General features: G+C 42.3%; 1 protein-coding gene across 4 annotated transcripts in view; it reads right to left on the bottom strand.

The window, feature by feature from the left end:
• RASEF (RAS and EF-hand domain containing) overlaps nucleotides 1-11503 on the bottom strand; it is a 104783-nt gene extending 93280 nt beyond the window's left edge. For all 4 annotated transcript variants that reach the window (XR_009696391.1, XR_009696392.1, XR_009696390.1 and 1 more), the window contains exon 1: nucleotides 10804-11503. Coding sequence is in view for 1 of the 4 variants with exons in the window: in XM_061163771.1 (XP_061019754.1) it covers nucleotides 10804-11234 (431 nt within the window). In the remaining 3 variants the exon portion in view is untranslated. The remainder of the gene's footprint in view (nucleotides 1-10803) is intronic.
• Between the last annotated feature and the right edge of the window lie 8867 nt (nucleotides 11504-20370).

Genomic DNA, 20370 nt, shown 5'->3' with positions numbered 1-20370 from the left:
AACAGGGGCTGGAAACTAGGAAAAGTATCTTCCCCAGTTTTGCGCTCTGTCCTTCACAGAGAATACAAAACTGGAAATTCCTATATAAAATCTGGATATCTTACCATCCTTTGTAAGTTGGCATCAGTGACAACACCAGGCCTATCTCCTGCATGGCAGCATGTGTGTCTGTACTCCTAGCAGATGATGCAGAGGTGGGTACTGGGCCCCATCTCCATTCCACTGGGGCAATGTTACCTGCCTAACCCCAGAGGCCTTGGTGTCTGTGAGCTCCCAGTCCATCACATCAGCCACAGTCCACCAGAGGGACTGAGGAGATAATCTGATCAGAGCCGACAGTCTCTCTTGTTGGAACTGTAACACTAACACACAAGATAACTGCTCTACTAAAGAGAAGAATAAACTCCCTGAATTTGGTTCATCTGCTTGTTTCCTGACTCCCACTAAGAGCTGGACCCAGACTTTGTGATTTTCCCTCTTCATTACATTCCCTGGTGCCATCACCTCTGGAGAGAGAGCAACTGGCCAAGAAACCCTGATTTTTTGACTGGATACAACTTTAAAGCACCCAGTTTCTAGTGCAGTCCCAGGCACACATGGATTACAGAAGTGTTTTAAATGAAACAGTGAATGAATGACATAGGAAAAAGTCAAGAAGAGTTTCTTCTTTGGGCAAATAACAAAAATGATCCTTAAGACTGAGAGCAATTTAAGTTGAACTTCTTCCACAGTACTGATATTATGCCTTCAATTTATTATTTTTTAAATTAATTAATTTATTTTAATTGGAGGCTAATTACAATATTGTAGTGCTTTTGCCATACACTGACATGAATCAGCCATGGGTGTACACGTGTTCCCCATCCTGAACCCCCCTCCCTTTTCCCTCCCCATCCCACCCCTCTGGGTCATCCCAGTGCACCAGCCCCTAGCATCCTGTCTCATGCATGGAACCTGACCTGGCGATCTATTTCACATATGATAATATACATGTTTCAATGCTATTCTTTCAAATCATCCCACCGTCGCCTTCTCCCACAGAGTCTAAAAGTCTGTTCTTTATATCTGTGTCTCTTTTTCTGTCTCACATATAGTGTCATCGCTACCATCTTTCTAAATTCCATATATATATGCATTAGTATACTGTATTGGTGTTTTTCTTTCTGACTTACTTCACTCTGTATAATAGGCTCCAGTTTCATCCACCTCATTAGAACTGATTCAAATATGTTCTTTCTAATGGCTGAGTAATATTCCATCGTGTATAGGTACCACAGCTTTCTTATCCATTCATCTGCTGATGGACATCTAGGTTGCTTCCATGCCCTGGCTATTATAAACAGTGCTGCGATGAACACTGGGGTACACATGTCTCTTTCAATTCTGGTTTCCTCGGTGTGTATGCCCAGCAGTGGGATTGCTGGTTTGTATTACGCCTTCAATTTAAATAACGAACAAGACTGATATGCAACGAAAACCAGGCTAATGTTTTCCACCTTGTAAAGTTCTTGAGGATTTCAAGTCCTTTTGGAACAGTATTTCTCCCACTTGATAAACATGTAGGCCTTACTAAAGAAAATGTCTCCTATGGATTCCAGAGGTGACATAAATGTTGTTTATATCATGTTACTTAACTATGAACAAACATAAACCAGATATAAACTCCTTATCCTTACAGCTCCCAAGCATTTATGTGACCAACACATGTTTGGAAAATCAAGGGAGTAAGAATGAGTAACATTTATTTAACCTGACAAGGGACACTCCACTACTGAAACCACAGCCCCAAAGCCACTAGCATCATGGCCCTGGAAGCCTGTGTGGGGCACTCTCCAGCCACACTCACAGGATCAAAACCCTGTTCCCCAATCACTTTTTGACTGAGAACGCAGACAACCCAGCCCTCTGTGTTGCTGGTCACTTTCAATTTACATGGACATGTCATCTACACTAGGCCCACAGGTGTGCCTTCCTCACCAGCCCAAGACAAGGAACAGAGTGGTGTGGATGCCATACAACCCTAAACACCACAGAGGCAGGTTCTGAAACAGTCAAATCTGTCACATCACAGTCATCTAGGTGATTCCAAATCTGCTCAAATTAATTTGTTTTATATTATCAGATGATGATAACATAAAATGAAAACAAAACTGTTTAGTCTTCTAAGATTCCCAAGCACACATGTAAAGACCCAAAGGGCCCCCAATTTGAGAAAAACACTCTTGCCATGAAATGTCTACATTTTGGAGATGTGTCCAGAGGCATTTTTCTGCATTTATTATACTGCATCTCAGCTCCTTTGGGTGTCAGAAACTCCTAGGTATTCAAAAAGGTGAGACAATAAGCTCCTTGAAGGTCAGGGTCAGGTCTGCAAGGGAGTTTCTCTAGCGCCTGGGACACTGGCAAGCACATGAATACTGGGGGAATTAGAGAAAGAATGAAAGAAACACACCTGAGCTACTGCATCTACATGTCTTGCTTTTATAAGGCATATAGACGGAGGCCTCAAGAGTTAAAATTCACCTTTCTCTTTTTATAATTACTCTGACAGAAGCAATTATAATTTGGAAGACCCCACATATTTACCAGTTGAAGCAATGAAACTGGTTTTTTTTTTGAGGAACTATTATCAAAGAAATCATACACGTCATTCCGTCATTACAACTTTCCTCTGGGAAACAGTGTTTACTTCCCATTTTAAAACCTGATATGAGACAAAGAGAGTTAGATAGGAGCAGCCCGAATACCCACGATAAATTGTCTCTTCCCATTTCTTCCCTCCAACAATAGACTGCAGTCAGATACAACTAAGCTTTAACAAGCTACATGGGAAGCAAGACAGTATCTTGCGTATATTCTCTTAGGAGAAAAATGCAGACATCAGAATCACCTTGGCACCCTAACCTCACCATCATCTAAAGGCTCTGCCATCGGCCTCTATGCTTCCATTCCAGGAAGATTAGCCAAATTTGGCTACTTCTGTTTTACAAATAAAATCAAATCATATAACCTGGGAAGAAATCCAGAAACAGGTTTTACACACTCAAAGTGATAGGAGTAGCATGACTGAATTTCAACAATGATTTAGGAGAGGAGTAAATGAAAAATTCAGGCTAAAAGACAAGCTAGAGAGAGTCTGTAGTTCTTGGAGAGTAGTCTTCCAATAGCATCCCATCTCAGGCATTTTACTTGGTACCTACATCATAAGGGCAGAGCAAACAATCTCTCCTCAAAACTTGACAGTAGTGCTTTGAACAGTCAGTGAGAGCTGAGGTTCAGAGCAGCCCCCTGTCCATACGGCCAAAGCTGGCTGTCCTCTAAGGCTGGGAAGGCCAGAATACCTTTCTGGGGCCAGGAGGCCAAAAACAAACTACCCTGAGATGAAATTCCAATATCAGAACCAGAAGGGGCCACCACCAGCAAGCAGAGATCATAAAAGGTAAGCCACACAGAGACACCTGCCGGGCCCAGGAGTAAGGTTTGGAAGGTTCAATGAAGGGCTGTGGTTTTAACAGACAGGTTTCTCCCACTCAGCAGTAGGGTAATAACACAGATAATTGTGAAAAGAAAAAACAAAAAGCAACAGACAAGCAACAGTTAGAAATAAAGACATATATAATCTATATAGAGACATACAGGCACATAAAATATATAAAATATATGTATTATACACACACACACACACGGGCTTCCCAGGTGGCTCAGTGGTAAAGAATCTGCCTGCCAATGCAGGAGATGCCAGTTTGATCCCTGAGTTGGGAAGACCCCTGGAAAAGGAAATGAAAACTCACCCCAGTATTCTTGCCTGGGAAACCCCATGGACAGAGGAGCCTGGCAGGGCTACAGACCATGGGGTCGCAAAAGAGTCAGATATGACTTAGTGTCTAAACAGAAACAACACTACACACACACACACACACACACACACACACACACACACACACTCCCAGTTCTGAATGAAGAAAAGTCAGAAAACCTCTGGAAAGCTTGTGGCTAGCACTGATAGGCCCCAAAGTTAGTGCCAAAGGTAAGCCTCACACACAGTCAAAACATCTCTGAACGTCTTCCAGGACTGAGGTCCAACCCACTCTGGTACCTCAAGGCTAGAGCAAATCTTTACTTCTGGATGAACACCAGACATGATTGGTCACATGAGTGACAAATATGTTTATCTTTAAATACTACAAACACCATCCAAAGCACCAGATGCTCACATATGGAAGATACTTTTAAGAGCTGCGCTCAAGCAGAGAAGAGCTAATTTAACTCTCGCACCTCAAGCTGACTCAGGGCCAGAAGCACACTGAGTGGAAAGAGAGGGGAAACTGAGGCACTCTCTAATCAGTCATCTAATCAATCTAATCAATAACTGTCTCTCCATCTGTCTGCTGGTCTCCTGCCTCCAGTCACCCTGCCCTCCTCATGCTGGGTCTCCAGCCCTCTCCCTGGGTTTACCTCTCTCTGGGCATCCCTCTCTCCTCTCCCATTTCCATCTTGCCAAGCATCATATCATGAAGTGGTGAAGTGGGCTTAGGAGGCAACTGCACTGTTACAAAAGAAGATGATCAGAGCCCTAAAGTGGACCCCAAGAAAGGGAAATGTAAAGGAAAGTATGCCTCTGCCTGCTGTAGCTTTGTCCTACAAGTCAAATGGGATTGGCGTCAGCTGTTGTATTTCCACTCCATTTTAGTTGTCATCCTCATAGTTATACAGACATGCTGAAGCAAACTGTTCTGATGATCCACGTAACAGTTCACATGTGGGTAGTTTTGGTTCTTCTCAATTAAATTTCTTGTTTCTAAATCATTCAACAAAAGACTTCTTCAACACTGTGCATGTAGAAAGGGCACAGACCATGTGAAACAACTGACCACATGGGTATAATTTTGGTGCCTGAACAAATCCCAGCCTAACCCTGTCTGGCAGGTCATCAGCTGTGTGAACCCTTATTACACCAGAGGCACCCACTCTGGGTCTGCTCTAAATACTGTGGCAATACAGTCATCAAGACAGTATGGTACTGGCACAAAGACAGAAATATAGATCAATGGAGCAAAACAGAAAGCCCAGAGATAAATCCACATACCTATGGACACATGATCTTTGACAAAGGAGGCAAGGATATACCATGGAAAAAAGACAACCTCTTTAACAAGTGGTGCTGGGAAAGCTGGTCAACCACTTGTAGAAGAATGAAACTAGAACACTTTCTAACACCATACACAAAAATAAACTCAAAATGGATTAAAGATCTAAATATAAGACCAGAAACTATAAAACTCCTAGAGGAGAACATAGGCAAAACACTATCTGACATAAATCACAGCAGGATCCTCTATGACCCACCTCCCAGAATATTGGAAATAAAAGCAAAAATAAACAAATGGGACCTAATTAAACTTAAAAGCTTTTGCACAACAAAGGAAACTACAAGCAAGGTGAAAAGACAGCCATCAGAATGGGAGAAAATAATCGCAAATGAAGAAACAGACAAAGGATTAATCTCAAAAATATACAAGCAACTCCTGCAGCTCAATTCCAGAAAAATAAAAGACCCAATCAAAAAGTGGGTCAAAGAACTAAACAGACATTTCTCCAAAGAAGACATACAGATGGTTAACAAACACATGAAAAGATGCTCAACATCACTCATTATCAGAGAAATGCAGATCAAAACCACAATGAGGTACCATTACATGCCAGTCAGGATGGCTGCTATCCAAAAGTCTACAAGCAATAAATGCTGGAGAGGGTGTGGAGAAAAGGGAACCCTCTTACACTGTTGGTGGGAATGGAAACTAGTACAACCACTATGGAGAACAGTGTGGAGATTTCTTAAAAAACTGGAAATAGAACTGCCATATGACCCAGCAATCCCACTTCTGGGCATACACACTGAGGAAACTAGATCTGAAAGAGACACGTGTACCCCAATGTTCATCGCAGCACTGTTTATAATAGCCAGGACATGGAAGCAACCTAGATGCCCATCAGCAGACGAATGGATAAGGAAGCTGTGGTACATATACACTATGGAATATTACTCAACCATTAAAAAGAATTCATTTGAATCAGTTCTAATGAGATGGATGAAACTGGAGCTGATTATACAGAGTGAAGTAAGCCAGAAAGATAAAGACCAATACAGTATACTAACGCATATATATGGAATTTAAAAAGATGGTAACGATAACCCTATATGCAAAACAGAAAAAGAGACAGAACAGACTTTTAGACTCTGTGGGAGAAGGTGAGGGTGGAATGTTCAGAGAGAACAGCATTGAAACAAGTATACTATCAAGGGTGAAACAGATCACCAGCCCAGGTTGGTTGAATGAGACAGGTGCTCAGGGCTGGTGCACTGGGAAGACCCAGAGGGATGGGATGGAGAGGGAGGTGGGAGGGGGGATCGGGATGGGGAACACATGTAAATCCATGGCTTATTCATGTCACTGTATGGCAAAAACCACTACAATATTGTAAAGTAATTAGCCTTCAATGAATAAAAATAAATGAAAAAAAAAAGAATACTTGATTTAAACAAACAGAAAAAATAAAATAAAATAAAATCATTGGTCTATAGGCATTTTAGATAAAATGCACTTAAATTGAATGAGACTTAAATAAAATTAAAAATTCTTACTGCTTCATTAAAGATATGCTTCTACTGATGGCTGATTCATGTTGAAGTTTGACAGAAAACAGCAAAATTCTATAAAGCCATTATCCCTCAATTAAAAAATAAATTAATTAAAAAAGATTAAAAAATAAAAATAAAATAAAAAGATGGTAACAATAACCCTATATGCAAAACAGAAAAAGAGACACAGATGTACACAACAGACTTTCGGACTCTATGGGAGAAGGCAAGGGTGGGATGTTCTGAGAGAATAGCATTGAAACAAGTATACTATCAAGGGTGAAACAGATCACCAGCCCAGGTTGGATGCATGAGACAAGTGCTCAGGGCTGGTGCACTGGGAAGACCTAAAGGGATGGGATGGAGAGGGAGGCGGGAGTGGGGACCGGGATGGGGAACACATGTAAATCCATGGCTGATTCATGTCAATGTATGGCAAAAACCACTACAATATTGTAAGTAATTAGCCTCCAATGAATAAAAATAAATGAAAAAAAAATAGAAAAAAAATAATACTATGGCAAAACTTGTGCCAACAAGCTGCAAAACAACTGCCAAAACTCGTGCCCGTTCACAAGTCCATTGTGGTTCTGGTGCCAGCTGAACCCTCGTGCTTCTGTTTATGAGAATGTGGAGTTCTAAATTATTAAAGTTAATCAGTCCACAAATGACACTCAAAATTTCTACAGATGGAACTGAGAACACTCTGAAAAGTTCTGGCGCTGACTAGACAAGAGAGATGAATTCCTGCCATGCCCCCTCCTCGGTCAAATGGTCAATGCATGCACACACACACACACACACACACACATACACACACGCGTGCACACCTTGTATCCTTTTCCCCTTGCCAATCTCGGGACATATGAGCTCTCATCAGGAACTTGCAAATACAGGGAGGGAACCAACAAAAGAAATGAAGAGAATGCATACAAAATGAACTAACTGCATTCTCAGGATATGAAGCAAGGAATTAAAGAACACTGAACAAATATTTATTGAGTACCCACTGTGTAAAAACCTTCCTTTCACCAAGATAATGCCTGTGGCCCCAGAAATTGGCTCCACTAGGTGGTTACAAGTCTGCTATTTCTCCCCAGACATTCTCTCCCCACTTCATGAATTTTTCTTGGCCTGATGCAATCCTCCTTCTGGAATTCTCTTACATAACTACACTGCCTTGCCCATTCTGGTTTCACCTGCCGGCTGACCTTCTTCCAGCTTACCAGGAAGTGGCAATGGCCCATCCCGACCCTCTGGACCATTGACATATGTCCATCTCAGGTTAACAGGTCATGTGGCTACTCAGGACTCTTCCCTCCCCAGGCTTCAAGACAAAGACTCCCTCAGTTTTCTAAGAGAAAACCAACTGATGAGGGTATTAACACATATTCCAGAGACCATTTTTATTCTTTCACAGTACAAATTATTTTTCTCTAATATCACAATTATCAATGACTGAGGAGTTTAACCCAAATTTGCTTAACATTTTGATCTAAGAGCTTGAATGATCTTTGAAATGGAAATCACCACCACCAGCTTTGCCTCTATAGGAACCAAACATTCTTATATCTGATATCTGTTCTCCTCAAATTGTACATGAATACTCCCCAAAGACAGGCATGGGACAGGGTGCCATCCGGAGGAAGATGGAGTGCCAGGAGGGAAATTAAAGCACCAGGAGAAATGGCACACCTTCCCAGAGACAGTTTTTTCTCTGGAAGAAAATATAATATTTTATGTTAAACCAAGTCCCAAGATATTATACAGTAAAATGAACAAATGCATGACTTCTCTTTTGAGATAAAAATTCAAAACTTCAAAGAAAGTTCCTGCTTGCTGGCAGTCTATTGGGCTATGCCCACAATTCGTAGCATGCTAAGTCGCTTCAGTCACGTCTGACTCTTTGCAACCCTTTGGACTGTAGCCCGCCAGGCTCCTCTGTCTACGGGATTCTCTAGGCAGTAATACTTGAGTGGTTGCCATGCCCTCCTCCAGGGGATATTCCCGACCCAGGGATCCAACCCCAGTCTTGTGCAACTCCTACACTGCAGACGGATTCTTAACCGCTGAGCCACCGGGAAAGCCCACAATACGTGGAGTTTCCTGCAAATAATTTTTCCGCTTTTACATGCCCTCTAAGGAAATTTTTGAGAAACATTTTACTCACACTATGAACTTCCTGAGGGCATGAACCACGGTGTCCTGCTCTTTGTCTCCAAGGACCTAGGACAGTACCTAAGACAGTGGTTGGCACAAAGGAGGCACTCAATAATGTTTGCAGAATTAATTTGGCTAAAATAATGACAATGGCATTGTCAATAACAATAGATTTTTATCAAGTTTGGATGGGAGAAAGAGAAGGTGAATAGCTATGTGAGGAAGTGGAATAGAAGGAACCCAATTTACCCAAACAGCTAATGGCTGCCATAGAAACAATCAGATGAAGCGACTCAGTTTAGTTCTTCAACAAGTACAGGAAGGCAAATATTGTACTTGTTAATCTCACAGAAGGTGGGGGTGGGGCTTAGGACACAAGGCTATCAGGTGACACTGGTGCCATTAAATTTAATAGGTTCTCAAGAATTGGAAAGGCACTGTGATAAGAATAATGCCACCAATAATATTAAGTCCTGGTTGTATGCTGACCTTAACAAAATAATTTTGATCATTTAGAGGCTGAGTCAAATATCTGCTGCTGAGACTTGACAACTCTGAAAAGTAGTTTGGTGTGTGCGTGTGTGTGTATAAAATATGGTGTGGGTGTACCTTTTCTTATTCTTAATATTGTTACCTTTTTTACCTAGCTGGACCCAAACCAAGTTACAGATGGAAGCTGATTCAAAGTATGTATATATATATATATATATATATATTTTATTTAAAGATTTTTTTTAACTTCCCTGAATGGAGACACTGCATTTTCACTCATTTGTACATAATGGGAAAGATGGGTATCACACCCACTTTCTCTACACAATCCCTCTTATACTGCAGTGAGTCACTTTCCATGCCCAGTATTGCCTGAACTTTTCAAACTGGAGGGAGAAGGAGCTGGGCGGGGGAGGAAGTGAGAACTCCTAGCCCTGCAGGTGTAAGCTGTGAACTGGTGAGCCAGGTCACTGCTGCCTTCCAGGGCTATTTCCTTTTCTCTGTCTTCTTCTCAGATATGTGAACTGCCAACCAAAATGATGCCTTTCAGATCTTCCCAACAATGACAGCCAGAGACCCATACAATTTCAATGAAAATCCAGAAAGCAGAAAAACATTTTATAGTAGTAAGATGTTTGTAGCGCCCGAGGAAGATGTGAGAATGACTCAAGACATACAATGACTCCAAGCAGAGACAGATGTAAATTAATCTCAATAAAACCTGAGTATCTTTCCCACCAACTCCTGAACCTGCAGGCATCCCCCTTTTGCCTGAAAAGTAACTTGATCCTGTGCAATTTCTGTCAGAGCCACAAGAGTAGCTTATTGTGTGATTATATCATTTTATTCTGTGGTATAAAAAGTGAGAGTTTTTCAGTTCACAACATCCGGGATCAAATACTGCTCTTTCAGCAACTGGACAAATCCCTTAACGTCTTTAGGTTGAAATTGCTCCATCAATCAAAGATAAGAAAGTCCACACCCAAAGTTATTCTGAATATTAAACGAATGAACTTGTAAAATGCTCAGCATGCAGCAGCGATGAATATTTGTGTGCAGCAAAATAAATGCACACCAAGGTTTTGTTTTCTACGTAGCAGGAGAAAATACCAAAAACTATTATAGAGAATGCCAAATTGGCTAGCGGCCCGGGTCACCGCTCTGGGTTGCTCTTGCGGGTGCAACCTGGATGCCAGGAGTAGGAGACGATATAATCAAGTCGCTGAGGTTTGGGGAGCACTCCTAAACCAGTGTCCCGGAAGAATCTCCGGACGCTGTGGGTTACACTCTGGCCTGTGTAACTAACAAAGTGCCCTTTGCAGCTGAGCGGATTCTCGTTCCTTAAAAGGTCTCATCTGGGAAAAGTTAAAATGAATCAATAAATGGAAACAAGGGAGAGCCTGAGGGTCCACGGGGTCTGCACACTCCGAAGATAAGGGGGAGAGATGGCAGGGTCCCGGGAAGGACAGGAAACACCACCACCACCTCCAGCCCTCCAAACCACACTCTACCTGGGGATGAACTTGACCTCGTCCCCGAGTCGCTCCTGGAAGTCCTGCCAAGCCTGGCCGGAGCTCGCCGGGTCCCAGGGAGCGGCCAGAGCCGCCGCCGCGACCTCGTCGCCCTCGTCCTGCTCGCCGGACCCGGGGTCGAACCCCACCCGGGCCGCGGCGGACGCGGGCTCCCGCGGTCCCCAGCGCCGGGGCGGACCCCCGCGGCGGGCCCCGCGAAAGCCGCGCGCGAAGTCCTGGAAGGTGATGGCACCGTCGCGATCGGCGTCAAGCCGCTGGAACACGGCCTCGGCGTCGGCCGGCCGCACGCGCAACTCCGCGCACAACGCGCGGAACTCCTCACGCTCCAGGCGCCCGGAGCGGTTCGCGTCGCAGGCGGCGAAGACGGAGCGCAGCCGAGCCAGCTCCTCCAGGTCCCCATCCGCCTCCATCCCGCTCGCGAGGGCTCCGGGGCGCGTGGCCCACCTCGGCTGCGGCAACGGCGGGGAGGTCCGGGGCCACCTGCTGCCGCCGGGAGCTGGGGCGAGTTCGGCGAGTCGGGCAGGTTAGGCCACTGGCGCGGACGTCGGGGCGGGGCGAAGCACCTGAGTGGGTCGGTACTGTGCGCTCCGACGCGGCTTCGCGCGCCGACCTGGGCCGGCTCTGCCAGTCCCAGAGCCGTGCGAGCGCGCCTCTGGCCACCCTTGGCCCGCTCAGCAGCGCCTGCCGCAACTGAGAGCCCTGCGCGGCCGCACGCACTGGCCGGGAGGCGCCCGGCTCCGCCCCGCCAGGGAGGAGGAGCGCCCGGCTCCAGTTCCCACGCTTTGGTGTGCAGTGCTCTGGAGCCTGGGTTTGGGGCTCCTAGAGTTGGGGGACCCGGTTGGAACTGGGGGGAGGCAGTAGCGTTGCCAGGCCCTTACCGTAAACAGTGTTTGCTCGGGTAAATCGAGCGCTGGTGTGAGGAGCCAACATAGAAAGAGGAAAGGAAAGTTAGGGGTAGGATTGCAAATTAGTTAACGTTATGTGTATCTTATTATTTTCTGATTCTGGAAAATCGGTAAACATCTGCATATCCCAAGCCAAAGTGTGAGATTTACCATAAGACCCCGTTCTCTGATGTTACGGGCTTTCTTTTTAAAAAACATTTTTTTTTTTTTTTTGACTGCGCTGGGTCTTCGTTGCTGTGTGCTGGCTTTCTTGCGAGGAGATGGGGGTTTCTCATTGCCCTGGATGCTCTTCTTGTGGAGAACGGGCTCTAGGATGAGGGCTTAGTTGCCCTGTGCATATGGGATCTTCCTGGACCAGGCATGGAACCCGTGCCTCGGCAGGCGGCTTCTCAACCACGGGGCCACCAGGGAAGTCCCATGGCCTTTCTTTAATGCATGTCGGTCCAACTAGTTAATGCACATTGGGAATCACATGGATCTTCCAGATCCTCAAATCCTAGTAATTTTTCTCAGTCTTTGTCTCCTCAACCTGAGAGAAAATTAACCAAAATCTTTCAGGCAGCAATATTTAAACAAGGACTGAGGTATTAATAGCTTTTTTTCTTTAAACAACTCTTATGGAAATTAGGCAGTTGTATGTTATCCTTTGATCTTAAAACATTTATTTCACCAGTGCTATTGTGTCTGATATTGGCTGCTTCCTGGGTATCAGATCTTTAAAATTCATCTATTTTTATCCTTTTAAAAAAGTCTTGTCTTATTTCTGAGAGACCCTCACTTTGTCATATGACTTATGTGTATGTTTCCTTTAGTAATTCTCACAGCCTGTGAAAATGCATTTGGATAATTTTTACTTTATTCATATAAAGTCCCTCCACTGTTAAGACTTTCTTTTATTTACTTTCACTTCTTTTAGTTATGACTCTGTAGTTAATTTCTTTTCATTCTCAGTTCAGTTCAGTCACTCATTTGTGTCCAACTCTTTGTGACCCCACGGACTGCAGCATGCCAGGCTTCCCTGTCCATCACCAACTCCCGGAGTTTACTCAAACTCATGTCCATTGAGTCAGTGATGCCATAATCATCTCATCCTCTATCATCCCCTTCTCCTCCTGCCTTCAATCTTTCCCAGCATCAGGGTCTTTTCCAATGAGTCAGTTCTTTGCATCAGGTGGCCAAAATATTGGAGTTTCAGCTTCAGCATCAGTCCTTCCAATGAATATTCATCCTAAATTTCCTTTAGGATGGACTGGGTGGATCTCCTTGCAGTCCAAGGGACTCTCAAGAGTCTTCTCCAACACCACAGTTCAAGAGCATCAATTCTTTGGTGCTCAGCTTTCTTTATAGTCCAACTCTCACATCCATGTATGGATGTGAGAGCTACTGGAAAAACCGTAGCTTTGACTAGACAGACCTTTGTTGACAAAGTAATGTCTCTGCTTTTTAATATGCTATCTAGGTTGGTCATAACTTTTCTTCCAAGGAGCAAGTGTCTTTTAATTTCATGGCTGCAGTCACCAAATGCAGTGATTTTGGAGCCCAAAAAAATAAAGTCAGCCACTGTTTCCACTGTTTCCCCATCTATTTGCCATGAAGTGATGGGACCAGATGCCATGATCTTCGTTTTCTGAATGCTGAGTTTTAAGCCAACGTTTTCACTCTCCTCTTTCACTTTCATCAAGAGGCTCTTTAGTTCTTCTTCACTTTCTGCCATAAGGGTGGTGTCATCTGCATATCTGAGGTTATTGATATTTCTCCCAGCAATCTTGATTCTAGCTTGTTCTTCCTCCAGCCCAGTGTTTCTCATAATGTATTCTGCATATAAGTTAAATAAGCAGGGTGACAATATACAGCCTTGACATGCTCCTTTCCCGATTTGGAACCAGTGTTGTTCCATGTCCAGTTCTAACTGTTGCTTCTTGACCTGCATACAGATTTCTCAGGAGGCAGGTCAGGTGGTCTGGTATTCCCATCCTTTGAAGCATTTTCCACAGTTTGTTGTGATTCCACATAGTCAAAGGCTTTGGCTTAGTCAATAAAGCAGAAGTAGATGCTTTTCTGGATTCTCTTGCTTTTTCGATTATCCAGTAGATGTTGGCAATTTGATCTCTGGTTCCTCTGCCTTTTCATTTTCTTTTCTTTTCATTCTGGATTCTCTTTATTCTTATCACTTTGATTGTTTTCAATATAATAAAAATAGAGGATTTGACTGACACTTCCTCAAGCAGATGTTCTTAAACAGAAAGTTAAGTGCTAAACATCTGAGGAACTGTTTCTTCTTGAATAGTACAATAGATAAAGTCAACTCACAACATCTGTCAAGCTGTAATTACCACTGATAATTGCCATCTGTAAATTTAACTGGTAAATTGCGTGTGCATGCATTGCTTCAGTCGTGTCTGACTCTGTGCGACCCTATAGACTGTAGCCCGCCAGGCTCCTCTGTCCATGGGATTCTCCAGGCAAGAATACTGGAGTGGGTGGCCATGCCCTCCTATAGGGGATCTTTCTGACCCAGGGATCGAACCTGCATCTCTTAAGTCTCCTGCATTGGCAGGCAGATTCTTAACCACTAGTGCCACCTGAGAGGCGTTCCATTAGAAGCCCTGGCCTTAGCAATCTAATCACTAAGTGAATATAGTTCTATACAAGTATATGGTAGTACACTGAAATGAGTTTTATTGTTAGTTCAATATAGATTGTTATTGATTTTGAGTTTATGTGCTTTCTTGCTTATTCTAAAGGTTGATATTTTTTTCCCTGTTAAGAAATGGCTAGCTTGGTAATGACTTTAAAGCTTTATAAATATACCTAAGTTGAATGTTTGAAATATTATCATTATCCTGTTAAATAAATATCTGTATTTTTCAAAATAGATAAGTTAATGATCTTTTTTACTGCTTAGGCAGAAGTCTTTTTTAAAGACTGCTCATGCAACTTCCTTCCTTACCTCACTCTGATCTTGGCAGTCAGTTCTGAATTCTTGTATTCTTTGTCCTGTTCTGTCCTTCCAGTTAACCCCTTCATTGAAAAGTCATCAAGAAACAGGGATTATTACAAGTGTGTACATCGTCTCATTTCCACTGATTCAAATCTATTCCAGACCTACTATAACAGTTATCCCTCACGACATAACAGCACAACAAACACCTAGTAATTTAAAATATCAGCCATTTTATTTGTTCATAATTTTATTGCCCTCAACTTGAGCAGAGCTTCAGTGTAGGTGGTTTTACTGCTGGCCTGCCTAGAATCATGTAGTCCTGGTAGGTTTACCATGATTGCATGGTCTTTGAGTGCCTCATTCATATGTCTGAAGTTGGTGCTGGCTGTTAGCTGGACATACGTCTGCAGGAGGCTGGCTCCAGCTTTGTTACATGGTGGCAGTGTCTTAAGAGGGTTAAGTCCCAATGCACAACTGCTTTTCAAGCCTCAGCTTGTATCATGTTTGTTGATATTTCATTGATCAAAACTAGTCACATGGCCAAGCCCTAAGTCATTAGAGGAGGAAATTATACAAGGTCATGGGGACAGGGAGATGTACTTTATCAGGGGCCTTACTATAACAATATACCATGCCCAGCCTCTGATACATTCTCTCAGGCTCTTGTCCTGCTGGTCTCTCTCTTCATTCTATTGGGTTGACCAAAAAGTTTGTTCAGGTTTTTGTAAGATATTATGGAAAAACCCAAACGACCTTTTTGGCCAACCCAGTACAAACACAGAAGGACAGTCCTTCTAAAATGCCAGTTATTCTGTATTCTGGAGCTCACTGGTTCTGAATTAGTGATAATTTTGTTCTCTAGGAAACATTTGGCAATATTTGGCAATATGTGGGAGATCCAGCTAGTATCTAGTAGGTAGGGGCCAGGGATGCTGCTAAACATCCTAGGATGCACAGGCTCAGCCACCCATAACAAAAAAATAATCTGGTTGAAAATATCAGTAGTCCTGAGGTTGAGAAAGCCTGCACCCTAGCTCATCAACCCCTAGAAGGGGTTCTCCCAATAAAAAGAGAATCCAAGGTAATCTCTTCATCTGGACATTCCAAATCCTCTACAATCTGGCCCCTTACATAGCCAAACATCTTTCCCTTTAATCTCCATCAGGGCTCCTACTGTCCCCTAGATATGCCACACTTGATCATAAGATTAACTTAATAGATTCTCATTGTCATGACAAAATGAAAATATCAAACACCTTTTAGTTTTTTTCTCTTCCGCCAAATCAAACCATATCTCAGCCTCAGGGGAAGGGTTGGATCCTGCTTTTCCTACCAGAGTTTCTATAGTATCATTGTGACCTGTCACTTATAAGGACGCTGATGAGCATGTATTATGTCAGCTCAGGCCACAGAAATGCTTTTTCCTTTTCTTTTTAGTCTTTTTCACAGTTTTATTTTTCATATTAAAACTGATTCATCTGGAATTTATTTTGTGTCAGGTGTGAATTGTAGGTTCAACTTTGTTGTTTCCTGACTTTCTACCTAGTTTATTTCTACACTGTTTATTTAACAATCTCTTATTCATGGATTTAAATACCATCTTTAGCATATACTAAATTCCTGTACATATTGGAGTTTGTTTCTAGACTTTCTATCTCCATTTGTTGAGGAATCATTCACATCTTGAGCTTATAAAAAGATTCCTAAAGGAGCCCTATTGAGTTGCCTTTTGTATTTTTAAGTGTTTAAAGTACCTCACGAGGTACTTAGGAATGCTTTTGAATATTTCTAGCAATATACTCAGGGGAAGGCAAAGGTTATATAATCTGTCTCTATTTTTTTTTTTTTTTTTTTTTAAGAATTAGGGGAAAGAGAGGAGAAGAAAGAAATAGGAGGTATTTCTTTTCAGTTTTAGTGTCCAGAAACCACTAGTGAGGAATTGGAGATAACAGAGCAGCCTTTGAAAGCCAGTGAATTGGTAAGGAGAGCTTGCTTGTAGCTATCAGCACGACTTTTTAGAAAGATCATTTTGCTTTGTGGCTGCTCAAGGATTTTAAAAATCAGAGATAATCTTGTTAGAGCATGTTTCTCAAAAGAGTGAAAGATACTATTGTGATCAAATACGTTTCTAAAACACAAATACATTTGGAAAAGAATCCTACCATATCCCTTCTAAGATAAAGAATGCCGTTTATACTTGTTTAATATTTCCTAAATGTATTGACTATGGAAGCTTTTAGGTTTGTTTTGTTTTTTTTTTTTTTTCAATTTCTGTTGGCTAGCCACAGAATTAGTGCTCTTGAGAACATACTTTGGGAAATCTCATGATAGACAATGGCAAGCATAATGAGTCATGAGAAATTATCCTTTGCCACTACATCCTAAATAGACCCAGCTTCCTATAACAGGGAATGAGCACTACCCCTTAACCTCTTTTTCACCCAGTAAATGGGAGAGGCTTTTGTTGGAAGCCTGTTGTAATCGACCTGCAAGAACTCCTTGCGGGTACAAGACCCTTCCTCAGAGCTTGACTTAACTCTGAAGTTACTCTGCCCCGGAAAGATCTGATAAGCCTATTAAGATGGAACTAGATATCCAAGTAATGGCATACCATTGAGGAGCCAATTAGTAGGTTTAGGAACTCTCCTAAACAAACATAGGCCTGCAAGAACTTCTCAGTTTTCACATGAGTATCTACTCAAGGCTTCCTATTCCTAAGGAAGTCATAAGGGAATTCTGAAAAGTTTACAAAGACTGTGTCAGCAAGTTTACAACACAGTGATTTACTCAAATTTACTCAAAGTGTAAAGAGTAAGTGTGGACTCATATCCCACTGTGGTCTTAATTTGCATTTCCCTGATGGCTACTGATGTACACTTTTCATATGCTTAGTCTATTCTTGTATCTTCTTGAAGGGAATGTCTGTTCAAATTATGTGCCCATTTTTTTATTGAGCTGCCATCCTAATAAGTTGTGAGCATTCCTCATATATTCTAGAAATAGGTCTTCTGTCATCTCTATACTTTGAAATTTTTCTCCCATTCTATGCTTTGCCTTTTTCTTTTCTTACTGGTGTCTTTTGAAGAGCCCATGGATTTAGTTTTGATGAAATCCAACTTAATGTTTTATTTTATGGTGTATATTTTTGTGACCCACCTAGGAAGTCTCTGTCTACCCAGAGTTGCAAAGATATTCCTTCTGTTTTTTCTTTTTTCTAGAAATAAAGATTTGTCATTTGCTATGACACCACACTTATGGCAGAAAGTGAAGAAAAACTAAAGAGCCTCTTGATCAAAGTGAAAAAGGAGAGTGAAAAAGTTGGCTTAAAACTCAGCATTCACAAAAATAAACTCAAAATGGATTAAAGATCTAAATGTAAGACCAGAAACTATAAAACTCCTAGAGGAGAACATAGGCAAAACACTCTCCGACATAAATCACAGCAGGATCCTCTATGACCCACCTCCCAGAATATTAGAAACAAAAGCAAAAATAAACAACAAATGGGACCTAATGAAACTTAAAAGCTTTTGCACAACAAAGGAAACTATAAGCAAGGTGAAAAGACAACCCTCAGATTGGGAGAAAATAATAGCAAACGAAGCAACAGACAAAGGATTAATCTCAAAAATATACAAGCAACTCCTGCAGCTCAACTCCAGAAAAATAAATGACCCAATCAAAAAATGGGTCAAAGAACTAAACAGACATTTCTCCAAAGAAGACACACAGATGGCTAAAAAACACATGAAAAGATGCTCAACATCACTCATTATCAGAGAAATGCAAATCAAAACCACAATGAGGTACCATTACATGCCAGTCAGGATGGCTGCTATCCAAAAGTCTACAAGCAATAAATGCTGGAGAGGGTGTGGAGAAAAGGGAACCTTCTTACACTGTTGGTGGGAATGCAAACTAGTACAACCACTATGGAGAACAGTGTGGAGATTTCTTAAAAAACTGGAAATAGAACTGCCATATGACCCAGCAATCCCACTGCTGGGCATACACACTGAGGAAACCAGATCTGAAAGAGACACATACACCCCAATGTTCATCGCAGCACTGTTTATAATAGTCAGGACATGGAAGCAACCTAGATGCCCATGAGCAGACGAATGGATAAAGAAGCTGTGGTACATATACACAATGGAATATTACTCAGCCGTTAAAAAGAATTCATTTGAATCAGTTCTAATGAGGTGGATGAAACTGGAGCCCATTATACAGAGTGAAGTAAGCCAGAAAGATAAAGACCATTACAGTATACTAACACATATATATGGAATTTAGAAAGATGGTAATGATAATCCTATATGCAAAACAGAAAAAGAGACACAGATGTACAGAACAGACTTTTGGACTCTGTGGGAGAAGGTGAGGGTGGGATGTTTCAAGAGAACAGCATTGAAACATGTATATTATCTAGGGTGAAACAGATCACCAGCCCAGGTTGGATGCATGAGACAAGTGCTCGGGCCTGGTGCACTGGGAAGACCCAGAGAGATCGGGTAGAGAGGGAGGTGGGAGGGGGGATCGGGATGGGGAATACATGTAAATCCATGGCTGATTCATGTTAATGTATGATAAAAACCACTACAATATTGTAAAGTAATTAGCCTCCAACTAATAAAAATTAAAAAAATAATAAAAAAAAAACAACTCAGCATTCAGAAAACTAAGATCATGGCATCTGGTCCCATCACTTCATGGCAAATAGATGGGGAAACAGTGGAAACAGTGTCAGACTTTATTTTTTGGGGCTCCAAAATCACTGCAGGTGGTGATTGCAGCCATGAAATCATAAGACACTTACTCCTTGGAAGGAAAATTATGACCAACCTAGACAACATATTAAAAAGCAGACACATTACTTTGTCAACAAAGGTCTGTCTAGTCAAGGCTATGGTTTTTCCAGTAGTCATGTATGGATGTGAGAGTTGGACTATAAAGAAAGCTGAGCACAGAAGAATTGATGCTTTTGAACTGTGGTGTTGGAGAAGACTCTTGAGAGTCCCTTGGACTGCAAGGAGATCCACCCGGTCCATCCTAAAGGAGATCAGTCCTGGGTGTTCATTGGAAGGACTGATGTTGAAGCTGAAACTCCAATACTTTGGCCACCTGATGTGAAGAGTGGACTCATTGGAAAAGACCCTGATGCTGGGAAAGATTGAAGTCAGGAGGAGAAGGGGACGACAGAGGGTGAGATGGTTGGATGGCATCACTGACTCAGTGGACATGAGTTTGAGTAAACTCCAGGAGTTAGTGATGGACAGGGAGGCCTGGCGTGCTGTGGTTCATGGGGTCGTAAAGAGTTGGACATGACTGAGCAACTGAATTGAACTGAACTGATTGTATCTATGATCCATTTTGAGTTAATTTTATGTGTTGGGTAACTTAAAAGTTGAAGTTAATTTGTTCTGTAGCCACTTCTGTGTGTGTGTGCTTAGTCACTTGGTAGTGTCTGACTCTTTGCAGTGCTTTGGATTGTAGCCCACCAGTTTCTTCTGTCCATGGAATTATTCAGGCAAGAATACTGGAACGGGTTGCTATTTCCTAGTCCAGGGGATCTTCCCCACCCAGGGATCAAAGCAATGTCTCCTGTGTCTCCTGCATTGCAGGTGGATTCTTTACCTACTGAGCCATTGGGGAAGCCCCATAGCCACTTCTAGCACTACTTATAAAATAAAAGTC

The sequence above is a fragment of the Dama dama genome, chromosome 16, assembly GCF_033118175.1.
Source record: "Dama dama isolate Ldn47 chromosome 16, ASM3311817v1, whole genome shotgun sequence".
Classification (NCBI taxonomy): domain Eukaryota; kingdom Metazoa; phylum Chordata; class Mammalia; order Artiodactyla; family Cervidae; genus Dama; species Dama dama.
The sequence above is the reverse complement of the archived record's forward strand: the minus strand, read 5'-3'. Positions and strand labels throughout refer to the sequence as shown.